Below are 15,873 nucleotides of genomic sequence, written 5' to 3' on the forward strand. Positions count from 1 at the left end.
GCCACAGTCAGATGAATCATTCATGGGTCTCAGTGTTCTGTGGACACACTGCTGCGCGTGGAGGGTTGCTATTACCTTCAAGTGAGGAGTTAATGACGTCATTCACGATAATAATAATAATAATAACAACTGATAATATTAATAATTATATTATTATTGTTATAATTATTATGATAATATAATCATAAAAATGTTAAAAAATAGTAACATTGAAAATAAATTATAATAATAATATATAATAATATGTGATGATAATAATAATTATGTTATCATTATTATGATCATAATAAATAATAAAAATAAAAAATATTAACGACAACAACAACAACAACAACAATAATAATAATAATAATAATAATAATAATAATAATTTGAGTGGTAAAGATTGAACCCCACGGTGAAACTGAAACTGGAATAATTTATTAGACATGAATGATTATTCTGCAACATAAAAACATTGTAAACAGGAAACAAGGAAAACAGGTGGAAGGTAAAAAAGAACATCAGGAATCCTGGTTCTGTATGTTGTTTCCACAAACAGTACAAAGGAATAAAAGAAAGAATCCCAGGATGTCCTGAGAGGAGAGAAGCTGCTGATCACAGTCCAGATGTGAAACATCTTGCTGCTGGCGTTAAAAACACATGTGTGACGTCATCCATGTTTCATCTGGACAGAAAGTTCAGATAAGAAACGACTAAAAGATGAAGCCAGAGCTTCTGTCAGTTCGCTGCTTCTTCCTCTTGTCTCCAGCGGATTCGGTTCTTCATGTCCGGCTCTGCCTGCTCAAACGTTCGGATTCGGTTCTTGATGTGGTTTAACTTGGCCTTCAGGTAGTCGCAGCGTTCCTTCCTCTCCAGAAAAGCCGGATCCTGGAAAAAGAACGAAGGAAAAGTCATTTTGGTTTCAGAGGCGCAGAGTGGTCCGTCACACAGACACTTACTCTCTTCTTCTGCTCATAAGAGGTGAGGATGCTCTGAATCCTCCGCTGATCCTGTTGGGAACACAGACCTGTGAGAAGGAACATGGATGTGGTGCGTAGAGGAGCTTCCATCCTCCTGACCTGCTGGGTTTTCCCTCCTCGCAGGAGTCGCTCCATCACGGCGTCCAGCCCCCTGAACTTCCTGATGGTGGAGGAGATGTCTCTGTGGAGGTCTTTGTACTCCTGATACTGGTCATTGAACACAGCTCTGTACTCGTCCCTCTCCTCTGCACAGCGGATCTCCGGATACTTCCTACGATGACAGCTGAAGTGATGCGACACGTTTTCTCTCCGTGTGCATGTGCATGTTAACTTACATGACGTAATCTGCAACGACGTGCACTTTGGGGACGTGACTGCAGGCTGCAGATCCTCTCAGACCGGCTGAGACTGGTCGGACCTCAGGGGGCACAGCGTCCTCAGGGTGTGGACATTTATTCAATGACTTATTATCCTTGGATGTGTGTTGTGTGTTTGGTGGAGTTAGTGGGACAGACTGATGAAACTCCTCCTGAAGCCAGAAGAGAAATAAAGTTATCTGCAAACATTTAAAAGCTTATATGAACTAAAGTTGCTGCATCTGCGTCACCAGAAGCTCTTTAAAGACCAGAAGAAATGTGTTGTTTATCAGGAGAGAATTACTGGAAATCTTTCACAGATCTTGGAGAAACTACGTTCTACAGAAGCAGAATCATCAGAAGATACAGATGGTTGTAAAGGCTTAAAAACAGGTTTAACATAACAGACTGCTTAAAGAAGGAAAATAATACTCCAACTTCCTACATGTAACTTTCTGACCTGAAAATAAGTGTTTCTGATGTCCATCCCTGGAGACGCTGCCGTCCTGCCTCGTCCTGGGGATGGACAACGACACGAAGCCCTTCAGACCGACTTTTACTGGACGGAGGAATCTCAGATCTTTGTTCGGTCTCGTCACGACCTTTAGTCTCAGTCCTGTCTCTTCTCTGAGCTCTGTCCAGCCAGTAAAAGTCAGTCTGATGTTGACTCTATGTCTTACCCTGTCCCTTCTTCTCTTTCCCTGACAATGTCCTCTTGTCTCTTTCCCTGATAATGTCCTCTTGTCTCTTTCCCTGATAATGTCCTCTTGTCTCTTTCCCTGATAATGTCCTCTTGTCTCTTTCCCTGATAATGTCCTATTGTCTCTTTCCCTGATAATGTCCTCTTGTCTCTTTCCCTGATAATGTCCTCTTGTCTCTTTCCCTGATAATGTCCTATTGTCTCTTTCCCTGATAATGTCCTCTTGTCTCTTTCCCTGATAATGTCCTATTGTCTCTTTCCCTGACAATGTCCTCTTGTCTCTTTCCCTGATAATGTCCTCTTGTCTCTTTCCCTGATAATGTCCTATTGTCTCTTTCCCTGATAATGTCCTCTTGTCTCTTTCCCTGATAATGTCCTATTGTCTCTTTCCCTGATAATGTCCTATTGTCTCTTTCCCTGATAATGTCCTCTGGTCTCTTTCCCTGATAATGTCCTCTTGTCTCTTTCCTTGATAATGTCCTCTTGTCTCTTTCCCTGATAATGTCCTATTGTCTCTTTCCCTGATAATGTCCTATTGTCTCTTTCCCTGATAATGTCCTATTGTCTCTTTCCCTGATAATGTCCTTTTGTCTCTTTCCCTGACAATGTCCCCTCTGGTTTCTTGGTGTTCGTACAGAAGACAACTGTGTTGATGTCCAGTTGCTGGCATGTGACACGGTGCCATGAAGTGAAACGTTGCTGTAAAACGCGGCTGTTTCTGAAAACAGTACGTCTCAAGGTACCTTATGGACAACACTCTGTCCAGGAATGGACATCGTAAATGTCAGTAGGATGTCACATCAGCCAGAAATGCAGTTTTAAAGTCAGAAATCTCTACAATGCGCCTTGGATTAAATCTTAATACTGTTGAACAGCAAACACACTTTTGGTGATCATGAAAAGGTTTTTAAGTTCTCCAACAGTTCCTCCTTTTGATGATGGATAATTTCATCATCAGTCCCCTTCAGTTTACACTTTAAGGCAGTGTTTTTATTAATCCAAAAAGTTACAAGGCACAAAGCACTATTTTTAAAGCCTTTGTTAATTATATAAAGTCTATCTTGCCTTGAATAGAAACCAGATAAACACAAGAACAGGGAATTTTATTGTCTTTCTTTCTACTCCATGGGAAACCTGGGCTGTTTGGGTGAACACAGACCTGCTTTCATCTCTCACGGCTCATCGCGTGTCACAGCTTTAAGGGTTGCAGGCTGAACGAAAGAGCAAACCTACATTTTTCTGCTCCCTCTCCCTGCGAGCAGCTTCGTGCCGCCACATCTTCAGGCACACCAGGAAGCTTGCGAGGTATGTCGCCATGTTTATGAAGATGAAAGCTGTTCCCGCCATCTGGCCCCCATCAACTCGACACAGACTGGCCATGACAGGGTTCACGCCTACCGTCATGTAGCACAGCCCTCCACGGTTCAGGTCGTTAACGTACACAATCCCTGCTGCCATGTAGAGTAGGAACAGCGCCACGTTGATGAGGGCCTCTGTCAGGGGCCACCAGGGGGAGTCCAAGAGGATGGTGCGATAATACATGGTCATTCCTATCACCAGGAGACACAGGGTAATGATCCAGGACACTCCAGCTACAGCGAGGATGAAAGGAGTCATGGGGCCTCGGTAGCTGTACCCAGACAGGCCGAGTCCGTTGTTATAGAAACCATTATAGTGTCCATAGGCGTTGGACCACTCGCTGTCTTTCTGAACATATGCAATGACACATGCCAGGACCATGCCTCCAAATAAGAGCTGAAATCCAGCCAGAAGCCGGAGCAAGCCTGGCCAGGACTTTAAATAAGAGTACCTGAGCTGATAGACCTCCATCTTTTCAGCGTAATGTTCTGCAGGATGGATGCTCGTCAGCAGAGATTCCTCTCGTAGGCATGGATCATCACCAGTCCTCAACAAGGGCTTATATGAGCCCTCACTGGGAGTCCCCACTGACTGGTCCCAGTTCCTGCGCTCCAGTAAGGGACTTACTGGGGGGCTCACCCTGGTTCCATTGGGAAGAATCTTGATCCCAGTTTCCTTCGTCTCCTTGTGGATGAAACCAGGAAAGAGGGATTTCAGCCTGTCCTTCATGCTCTCTTTCTGGTTCCCAGCATCAGGCAGTTTGTTGGATGTGCAAGCTGTAGATTTACTATCATCATCATCATTATCACTATGATCCACTGTGGGCGTGTGTGCAACCCACACAGGTACCGCTGGATCACTAGAGGAGGACCTGGCATCGTTCCCATCTTCCTGCTGTTTGGATGTTTTCATGGTTGTCAGGATGGGACTTGTATTTCTGAGAAAAGAGCAAAAAATGGTCAATGAGGAAATAAGAGGAGGAGACATGGAAGAGAGGAGGAAACATGGAAGAGAGGAGGAAACATGGAAGAGAGGAGGAAACATGGAAGAGAGGAGGAGACATGGAAGAGAGGAGGAAACATGGAAGAGAGGAGGAGACATGGAAGAGAGGAGGAGACATGGAAGAGAGGAGGAAACATGGAAGAGAGGAGGAGACATGGAAGAGAGGAGGAAACATGGAAGAGAGGAGGAAACATGGAAGAGAGGAGGAGACATGGAAGAGAGGAGGAAACATGGAAGAGAGGAGGAGACATGGAAGAGAGGAGGAGACATGGAAGAGAGGAGGAAACATGGAAGAGAGGAGGAGACATGGAAGAGAGGAGGAAACATGGAAGAGAGGAGGAGACATGGAAGAGAGGAGGAAACATGGAAGAGAGGAGGAAACATGGAAGAGAGGAGGAGACATGGAAGAGAGGAGGAAACATGGAAGAGAGGAGGAAACATGGAAGAGAGGAGGAGACATGGAAGAGAGGAGGAGACATGGAAGAGAGGAGGAAACATGGAAGAGAGGAGGAGACATGGAAGAGAGGAGGAAACATGGAAGAGAGGAGGAGACATGGAAGAGAGGAGGAAACATGGAAGAGAGGAGGAGACATGGAAGAGAGGAGGAAACATGGAAGAGAGGAGGAAACTTGGAAGAGAGGAGGAAACATGGAAGAGAGGAGGAAACATGGAAGAGAGGAGGAAACATGGAAGAGAGGAGGAAACATGGAAGAGAGGAGGAGACATGGAAGAGAGGAGGAAACATGGAAGAGAGGAGGAAACATGGAAGAGAGGAGGAGACATGGAAGAGAGGAGGAGACATGGAAGAGAGGAGGAAACATGGAAGAGAGGAGGAGACATGGAAGAGAGGAGGAAACATGGAAGAGAGGAGGAGACATGGAAGAGAGGAGGAAACATGGAAGAGAGGAGGAAACTTGGAAGAGAGGAGGAGACATGGAAGAGAGGAGGAAACATGGAAGAGAGGAGGAGACATGGAAGAGAGGAGGAAACTTGGAAGAGAGGAGGAGACATGGAAGAGAGGAGGAGACATGGAAGAGAGGAGGAGACATGGAAGAGAGGAGGAGACATGGAAGAGAGGAGGAAACATGGAAGAGAGGAGGAGACATGGAAGAGAGGAGGAGACATGGAAGAGAGGAGGAAACATGGAAGAGAGGAGGAGACATGGAAGAGAGGAGGAGACATGGAAGAGAGGAGGAAACATGGAAGAGAGGAGGAGACATGGAAGAGAGGAGGAAACATGGAAGAGAGAAGGAAACATGGAAGAGAGGAGGAAACATGGAAGAGAGGAGGAGACATGGAAGAGAGGAGGAAACATGGAAGAGAGGAGGAAACATGGAAGAGAGGAGGAGACATGGAAGAGAGGAGGAGACATGGAAGAGAGGAGGAAACATGGAAGAGAGGAGGAGACATGGAAGAGAGGAGGAAACATGGAAGAGAGGAGGAGACATGGAAGAGAGGAGGAAACATGGAAGAGAGGAGGAAACATGGAAGAGAGGAGGAAACATGGAAGAGAGGAGGAGACATGGAAGAGAGGAGGAGACATGGAAGAGAGGAGGAAACATGGAAGAGAGGAGGAGACATGGAAGAGAGGAGGAAACATGGAAGAGAGGAGGAGACATGGAAGAGAGGAGGAAACATGGAAGAGAGGAGGAGACATGGAAGAGAGGAGGAAACATGGAAGAGAGGAGGAAACATGGAAGAGAGGAGGAGACATGGAAGAGAGGAGGAAACATGGAAGAGAGGAGGAGACATGGAAGAGAGGAGGAGACATGGAAGAGAGGAGGAAACATGGAAGAGAGGAGGAAACATGGAAGAGAGGAGGAGACATGGAAGAGAGGAGGAGACATGGAAGAGAGGAGGAAACATGGAAGAGAGGAGGAGACATGGAAGAGAGGAGGAAACATGGAAGAGAGGAGGAAACATGGAAGAGAGGAGGAAACATGGAAGAGAGGAGGAGACATGGAAGAGAGGAGGAGACATGGAAGAGAGGAGGAAACATGGAAGAGAGGAGGAGACATGGAAGAGAGGAGGAAACATGGAAGAGAGGAGGAGACATGGAAGAGAGGAGGAGACATGGAAGAGAGGAGGAAACATGGAAGAGAGGAGGAGACATGGAAGAGAGGAGGAAACATGGAAGAGAGGAGGAGACATGGAAGAGAGGAGGAGACATGGAAGAGAGGAGGAAACATGGAAGAGAGGAGGAGACATGGAAGAGAGGAGGAAACATGGAAGAGAGGAGGAGACATGGAAGAGAGGAGGAAACATGGAAGAGAGGAGGAAACATGGAAGAGAGGAGGAAACATGGAAGAGAGGAGGAGACATGGAAGAGAGGAGGAAACATGGAAGAGAGGAGGAAACATGGAAGAGAGGAGGAGACATGGAAGAGAGGAGGAGACATGGAAGAGAGGAGGAGACATGGAAGAGAGGAGGAAACATGGAAGAGAGGAGGAGACATGGAAGAGAGGAGGAGACATGGAAGAGAGGAGGAAACATGGAAGAGAGGAGGAGACATGGAAGAGAGGAGGAGACATGGAAGAGAGGAGGAGACATGGAAGAGAGGAGGAAACATGGAAGAGAGGAGGAGACATGGAAGAGAGGAGGAGACATGGAAGAGAGGAGGAAACATGGAAGACAGGAGGAGACATGGAAGAGAGGAGGAGACATGGAAGAGAGGAGGAAACATGGAAGAGAGGAGGAGACATGGAAGAGAGGAGGAGACATGGAAGAGAGGAGGAAACATGGAAGAGAGGAGGAGACATGGAAGAGAGGAGGAGACATGGAAGAGAGGAGGAAACATGGAAGAGAGGAGGAAACATGGAAGAGAGGAGGAGACATGGAAGAGAGGAGGAGACATGGAAGAGAGGAGGAGACATGGAAGAGAGGAGGAAACATGGAAGAGAGGAGGAAACATGGAAGAGAGGAGGAGACATGGAAGAGAGGAGGAAACATGGAAGAGAGGAGGAGACATGAAAGAGAGGAGGAAACATGGAAGAGAGGAGGAGACATGGAAGAGAGGAGGAAACATGGAAGAGAGGAGGAAACATGGAAGAGAGGACACAGGTTTAAACGGTTCTACAGATTCATGTTTATCTAAACCACAGAAACACATCAGAGTTGACCAGAACTGAGATCAGTTTAATAGAAGCTGCTTCTGATTCACTAAACATCATCGTCATGTAGAATTATCACTAGTCTAAAACCCTCCTCTTCATCAGGACCAGGATAAATAGTTTTCTGTTTTCAGCAGTTAACTTTGCTGAAACAGTGATTTACACCTGGATTCACCAGACAGTGACGACCTGCTGGCTGTGATTTCTTTCACATGGATCCAAACAGCAAACAAACAGTTTAAAGCTTTAAAAACAAAATGAGGAAGACTATGATGAACAGGAATGCGCCTGACAGTGTGGAATCACAGCGCAGCTCGGCTGCAGATAATAACAGAACAATTTCAGCTGAACTGTGACTCACAGCAACCCACTGCGAGCTCTTCACATGTAGCCATGACTGTCAACGCATGTGGAACACGTTAGAGACACAGACACAGTATCTTACCTTCCTCACCTTCCTCACCGACACGCTGGACATGCAGAAGTTATGTTGGTGGACTTTGAACGTCTCTTTTTACAGCTCCTGTAAAATGGCTGCCATGTCTAACAGATTCTGTCTGCATGTGTCAGGCGTTGTTTCCCCACATGCAGTTGGCCAGTGTGTGTGTGTGTGTGTGTGTGTGTGTGTGTGTGTGTGTGTGTGTGTGGAGCTGAGGGGGAGTAAAAACTTAATCATTAAGCCCGAGCCGCCCCTTGTGCTGCGGCTGACTGGTATAATCTGTTGCACAGATACAAATTCAAACAGGCCAAAAACATGCATCCAGCTTGAAGATCATTTCAACTTTATTTTATGGATAAAACAAGAATAAAAATGTAATAATCCGGTAATAAACGCAGCTCCAGGAACTCCTGGGTAAATATAAAGGTTAGGATGTCCAGCAGACATCACGTTGGAACATCAGCGGCAGTTTTGTCCCTGAAGGTTTAACTTCAGAGCCAAACTTTGTGTTATCACTGACATCTCTTATCTTATGAAATACTGCTTCATCATCCTGTTATTCTGGGATAATTCATCCTCATCTCAGCTGGTATGTTCTGTCTGAAAGGGAGCTGGTCGTTCAGCACTAGAGGGCAGCAAACTGCTGCACTTCTTACCAAACCTCACTGCTCTGTTTCACGCTGTGATGTCAACATAACCAACATGCAGTAAGTCTGCTGAACACTTTCCTCTTGCTTTGCTTTCCCTTCAGTCAGATTTCACTCTCCGCACCAGAGGAAATACTCCTTCTCCATCGTCTGACTTCATTCTGTGCCAGTGATCCTTCTGAAGCCAGATTTTCATGAAGAGAAAGCTTAGGGCAAGGACATATGCAATCCACTCCCCGTGGCCTCTCTAGAAAACACACTGCAGCTCACACAGCTGATGCAGTCAACACATAATCCAACCCACTCTCCCCAGCAAGTCCCACCAGTAGCCCTGGCCTGGGGCTGCCGGATCTGCTGCTGCAGCGCACGTCCTCTGCTGCTGTAAGGAGCCTGCTCTGCAATAATATGATGAAAATCAGACATAGGAGGAAGAAATTATTTTTATTATTCTTTATAAAATACATTTTTATTCATGCTAATCTTTGTTGAAAGAAAATTTTCAGAACTAAAAATAATTTGATCTGTTTTTTTTTTTTTTTTTAAAGCATGTCAGGTGGGATGAATTACCGCAGCTATTTGATTAGATGCTACTGAGTTTTCCCCAAACAGAAGATTGATTTCACTCGTTTAACTTAAATATGATGCCACTCAGAAATGGTTAGCTGCAGTGTAATATTAGCTTTGTTAGTCAATTGGTAAACTTTGTTAGTCTAATGGTCAGCCTTGTTAGCATAACTGTTAGCTCTTAGTGTAATGTTCATAGACTCTATATATTAGATTAGTTATTTTTAGCTTTGTTAGCATATTTGTTAGTTATTAGTGTAATGTTGGCTTTGTTAGTCTAATTGTTAACTGTTCGTATAATGTCAGTTCAGTTAATCAAACGGTTAGCTATATTAGCATAATGTTTTGCTGTTAGTGTAATTATGGCTTTGTTAGTCTTATTTTTAGCTTTGTTAGCATATTTGTTAGTTATTAGTGTAATGTTGGCTTTGTTAGTATCATGTTTAGCTTTATTAGCACAATATTTGGCTTTGTAAGCATAATGGTTTGTTTTACTGGTGTGATGTCAATTGTTAGCTTTGTTTGTTTTTATTTATTTAGTTTATATTTTATTCCTTTAACTTTGATTATTCAGATCTCACTTTGCACACTTCTAATGTTTTACTTCTTTGTTCAGCACTTTGTTGCAGCTGGCGTTAAAGTGCTCCTTAAATAAAGTTGAGTTGAGTTGTTAGCATAATGGTTAGCTTAGTTAGCTTAAAACATTGAATTGCAGCAAAGTTAACCTGACTGGATCAAAATATAAAACAGGATAACTAGTCTCCAGTTGTTCTATTTGCTATGTCAGACTGAGGCCTTGTCCACATGTAGCCAGGTTTTTGTAAAACCGAATATCTTCCCCCATCCGGTCAGTAAAAATGAGTCCACACAACAAAATTTTTCAAAAACAAATCCATCCACACATTTGCACATAACAGTATTGTTAAGCACATTCATAAGCATATCAAACCTTTAATCTTTATCTTAAACACAAACAGATAAACACCTGTAAAAACTCACCTTCCTACTGATTTTAATTGGGGCACTTTTAAACTAACGTAGACATGGCACAGACAAGGCTGGAGGCAGAGACCACTGGACTCTCTCCGAGAGGAGGGAAGGAGCGAGAACCTTGTGGAAAGGATGAAGATGGCCAACCAAGGCTCTGTCCAGCAGGGATGATGCACTGTGACGTTTTCTACAAATGGTCCACTGACATGGAGAAATGAGGGATACTTTTTGCTCATGATCTTTAATGATCTTTTGTTAGACGCTTAAATTCTGGATGTTTATGAATGTTTCGGTTGATGGAAATAGTTCCTGTCTACTCCACAGGCCTACAGGTAGCCTCTTCTGCTGTCAAGTCCCTGACTTCATCCACTCAAGGCCTTGTTTTAGAAAGGGGACTGAGGACCTGCATCCAGGCAAGGGATAAGTTGTTATTTCTAAAAAAAAACCCATAATGTTTGGTCATCAATAGCTGTGTTTGTAGTGAAAATGGTCTGAAAAGGATTTGCAAATAACTGTATCTTGTTTTTTTTTTTTTATCTCACCTTTTAAACAATGTGGAGTAGACAGGAACTATTTCCATCAACCGAAACATTCATAAACATCCTATTTTAATAGTAACTGTAGTTGGTACATAGTGAGGATGAAGTTATGATACATGGTTTAAATGTTCTAAAATAGCCCTTTCTGCTCCTCAGAGCCAAATAAAGCAAGAGGGCCATGGCAGCTTCCAACAGATAACCTAATTTATATCTGTTCCTTTAGTCTAACGTCTCTGGGAGAAAAGAATGTGCATCAGCAGGAGTAGGACAGACCGGCGATGCAGACAGAAAAACTGATTTTAACCAAATGACCACTCAGAAGACATCTGGATGAGTGGACGGCCCTTCACACTCATTATTCACCATTAAAACAGCAAAAAACCTCAATCGATACTCTGAATCTCTCTGATTTCTCCAAGCATATGCCAGACCATGTCAGCTAAAAGTCATCAGTGGGTTATGTTACACACGCAGGTCGAAGCCAGACGCGTGGTCCCAGATAAATTTCTCACATTAATGAAATATTTCCCCTGCTAGCAGAACCGTTTCACCCTGAAATGATCCCTGCATGCTCACTCCTGTGCAGATTATTCCCAGACTATTCTTTTGGTTTGTGCGCATCTTGTCAGAGAAACAGTTCACCTTTAAAGACATCAGTAAAGTTGGGTATCTGCTGTAATCAGCATGCAAATCTGCCTTTTTCTCACTTGGATTATGAAGATTTTGATCATGCGCTGCACTCAGACAACTCTCAGATAATCTCAGATAATCTTGATCTTTGTACTGAATAAAGGCTAATTTTGATGTACTCTGTGTTGATTGAACCGTTGAGGCGAAGCTGAGCTGTTTTTGCCATGTTTGGGGTTGTGTAGCAACAACTACAGGGTGACTGACTGGCAGGATATCAGTCTGCTGCCAAGTCCCTGCAGAACTGACTGTAATTAACCAGTCTGAGCCTTGCTTTGCACGTGGACACAAATAGCAGCTTGTTGTTTCAACACTAATGGCTCTGTGTCGATGTGTGTGATGTGACACAGCTTGGTGTCCTCGTGAAGTGTGTTTGTTTACATCAGTATTTTTCCTGTAATTATGTTTTATTATTTTGCCACAATTAGCTCTTCATCCTTGAAAGTGTCAGGCTGTCTTTTTTTTTTTTTAATCTTATCTCATTGTAAAAGGCCCTGTACAACCCCAATTCCAAAAGCCAGGTGTCTGTAAGATAAAATGTAAACAAAAGGAGAACTTCATGAACACATCTTTTCTGCTCACAAGAAGATTTGATAATTGGAATTGATCATGATCATCAGAATTGATCGTGGAAATTGTGAGCTGATTGTGAGTCTGATGAAACACATTTGTAAAAGAATAGTTCCAGGATGATATTTAGCATCATTAGCAGCTGTTCTCATGTGTAAAAAGTAGTTCCAGAGGGATATTTAACATCATTAGCTGCTGTTAGCATGTGTAAAAAGTATTTCCAGGATGATATTTAGCATCATTAGCAACTGTTAGCATGTGTCTTTAGTTCCAGAGTGATGTTTAGCATCATTAGCAGTTGTTAATTTGTGCAAAAAGTAGTTCCAGAGTGATGTTTAGCATCATTTGTAGCTGTTAGCATGTATAAAAAGTATTTCCAGGATGATATTTAGCATCATTAGCAACTGTTAGCATGTGTCTTTAGTTCCAGAGTGATGTTTAGCATCATTAGCAGTTGTTAATTTGTGCAAAAAGTAGTTCCAGAGTGATGTTTAGCATCATTTGTAGCTGTTAGCATGTATAAAAAGTATTTCCAGGATGATGTTTAGCATCATTAGCAGTTGTTAGCTCCAGATGTTTTGTACTGGTGAAAGGTCTGGACTTTTCACCAGTACACCAGCAGACCAGTTCTCCTGTTCCACCATGCTGTTCTGATGGATGCAGGATGTCGATCAGCATTGTCCTGCTGAAATGTTCCCTGAGAAGGATGTGAAACATATTTCACATCTACTTCCATCATGATAATGTCTCTTTCAGGAAAGGCCTTGCAGATTTCAGCAAGATATTGCCATTATTTATCATTTAACATGATGGAGCTTTAACCTGCATGTGTGGATTTTAGGGTGAACTGTGTTCACAGACAGTGATATCTGAAAGTTTTCCTGAATTCATACAGAGGTTTTAAGGAAATAATTATGTCTGATTTTAATGCAGAAGATTGCCAGCATACACAGGTTCCTTCAGATCCTTCTGTGAGTCTTCTGATGATATTCTACCCTGTATTTTTCTTAATATTTGTTTTGTCTTTGAATCATGAAGCTCATCTTTCCACCGTAGAGACTTTTTATACCCAGTCGTGTTACTGACCTGTTCCCAGTTAAACCAGTAAATGCTCCTCTACCTATTTATTTTTTGTACTTTTTCAGCCTTTAGTTCCAACTTTTTACAGGTGTGTTGCTGCATCAGAGTCACAGTAACTCATATTTTCATATCTGATATGTTGTCTGTCTTCTACTGGGCAGAAAAGATGGATTCATGAGGTTTATGAACCATTAAATTCTGTTATTTTATGCAGCGCTGCAGCCAGTCGGGGTTTGATGTTAGACTTTAAAACACTGACTGTATAGAATGCAAAGTCTTTTACAAAGGCTTTGTATTCAAAAGAAAGAAGAACAACATGGTAGCTGAAGACGGTCTTTAATGGATTAAGTTGGTGTCTTTCCTTAGTAGGACAGACGTTCACCTGCAAAATGAAGTAATGATGAAGAGCATACAGAACCCATTTTCCACCCATCAACAGCAGATTAATTCCAGTGGACATGATGCATCATGTGCCAGTGCACACAGAACAATGGTCGTGTTACATTTTTCTCTTTTTATCATCTTTTTTTCTGCTGAATTTTGTTCCGAAGCCTTTTCATTATCATTTTCTTTTTACCAGAATTATAAATCCGTCAGACACTTGGTAAGAGGTAATGACCTCATTCAGTTACCTTTTTACCTGCACTTCACCTTTGTCCTGTTTAATTAGCAATGTGTACAATGAGGTCACAGTCGCAGGACACCCCACATCTTCTTCTCCCTGCACCTCTCCTGCTACCTGATGAAGGATGGAGTCCTTCACCTCCTCTCTCGGAGGAACACTTCAGCATCTGTTCTCTTCCCTGGTGTGACGCTGACTCCATAATGGAGCGTGACATAGTATTTCCTCCTTCCTTCACTGTTCTCTGCATCACTTGAAGGTTTCAGCTGCATGGGGTGCTAATGGAAAATAAAAACTGAGACAAATGAAAATGTGGAACACAAACAGGCAGGTGTTTCAGATGTCTGCCTACTTATTAAGGTGGATCTATATGATCAGAATGAATTGTAGCTCTGTGGGGACTGGCCAGACATTGGGCTGATGAAAAAAATAAGCTAATAGTCATGTTTTATTAGGTTCTACTAAACCAATATTCCTCAGAGAAAGTTATCTGGTTAGAGTCTGTGGGAGAAATGGACTTCTGGACTAAGACACAGAGTCTGACAGATTAATCATGATGTGTTTTAAAGACAATAAAGAAACTAAACTTCTATTTATCTGTTTTCTGCAGAGCCTAAAAGAGACACTGGAAGTAAATATGATTTAGTGTTTTGGGTTCAGTATGTAGGGGGATCAGGTCTGATCTACTGTCTGGTGGTGGCAGACTGGATCCTGATGTGGTTGCAGGATACATTTCTCCACATGTTAATGCAGTACCTACTTTAAAACCAGCTAGCATCCTTGCTAGCTTCCTGTTTAAATGAAACTGGATTATGTAGTGGTAACTGATTCACCCCTATGCTAATCTTTGAGCATCTTTCTGATTTTTTTTTTAAGCTTTGCATCGGTCTTAAACAAACCGGCCACTCTAATTGGTTGATGTGAGGAGACTATTGCCTTGCATCACCACGTATTCTTCAAAACATTCAAGATGGCGCACAGACCTAGCAGGAATTTGTTTCTTTTTGCCGTAGTTTCTGACTTACAATCAGGTTAAAAAAGAATCACAGAGTTGCCAGTAACGCCACTTAGCTTCAGGTTTTTACAGCAAAAAACGACACAGGTCATTTAGGTCTTCTGTACTGCACGCCATGTTTATTTTCTTCTGTTGCGTTCGCTCTGCTGAACCTTTCTGGACATTGTAGGCTGCCGCTTTATTGACATCACGTCCACCATTTTTCTGATTGGTTTTCTGATTCCGCGCTCCTTTGTTTCGCCCTAGAAATCCGTTGATTCCCCAGACTACGTTGGTACCGCGAGACAGTCTGGCTCGCCATGCTGAAAATCTGGATGTGTCATCTCTAAACACACTCACTGAAAACTAAATATGACATGGTTTCCCCATTTTAACTTGAGCTAATCTAGTGCTAATACATTAGCACCGCTACGCAGCTTCATGCTAACATCAGGTTAACAGCCTTACATGGTATTAGCAGCTGTACAGGGACAAAAACAAGTGGACACACACACACACAGATATTTTTAGAAAAGAAAGAATCAAGAAAATACTTCAAATTGTGTAGTGATAATGGTGATACTGATAATACTGGTGTAGTGATGCTGGCATAGTGATAATAGTGATACTGACAATAATGTTATAGTGATGCTGGTGATACTGGTGTAGTGATACTGGTATATTGAAATTGGAGATACTGATATACTGGTGTAGTGATACTTGTAAGGCTGGTGTAATTATACTGGTGATACTGATAATGTAGTGATATTAGTGTGGTGATACAAGTGATATCAGTGCAATGATACTGGTGTTGTGATGTTTGTAATACTGGTGTCTGGCTACTGTTGATACTGGTGATATTGGTGACACTGATGCAGTAATGCTGGTATAGTGACACTGGTGTAGTGATACTGGTGATACTGATAATACTGGTGTAGTGATACTGGTGATCCATGCAGGTCCGGAGAGATGTTTTTGTCCTCCTCTTCCATTCACATGTAAATCAGTTGAGGCAACCCCTGGGGTGTCCAGTCATGTGTCTGAGGCGACCAGCACCACGCTAGTCCACTGTCTAGTTCCACTGCTTGTCCACAGATTTTTAAGTTGCATCCAGGTGTCCTGACCAGTTTCTACATGTTTGCATTTCATGCATTAAATACCTGAATAAAACTTCTCTCATAGATGATAAAACTTGATTAACCTCTGATGGATAAATTATCATAAAATATTTTACTTCTACAGACATGTACAG

General features: G+C 42.8%; 1 protein-coding gene across 1 annotated transcript; it reads right to left on the reverse strand.

Moving 5' to 3' along the window:
- Positions 1-720: 720 nt before the first annotated feature.
- LOC306758581 (MARVEL domain-containing protein 2-like) lies at positions 721-13,899 on the reverse strand (the record flags this gene model as incomplete). The annotated part of the gene is made up of 5 exons (XM_079243908.1): positions 721-870; positions 942-1,233; positions 1,298-1,491; positions 3,252-4,314; positions 13,769-13,899. The coding sequence occupies 5 exons, from the start codon at positions 13,897-13,899 to the stop codon at positions 721-723; spliced, it is 1,830 nt and encodes a 609-aa protein (XP_079100034.1).
- Between the last annotated feature and the right edge of the window lie 1,974 nt (positions 13,900-15,873).

The sequence above is a fragment of the Telmatherina bonti genome, assembly GCF_933228915.1.
Source record: "Telmatherina bonti genome assembly, chromosome: 7".
Lineage (NCBI taxonomy): Eukaryota > Metazoa > Chordata > Actinopteri > Atheriniformes > Telmatherinidae > Telmatherina > Telmatherina bonti.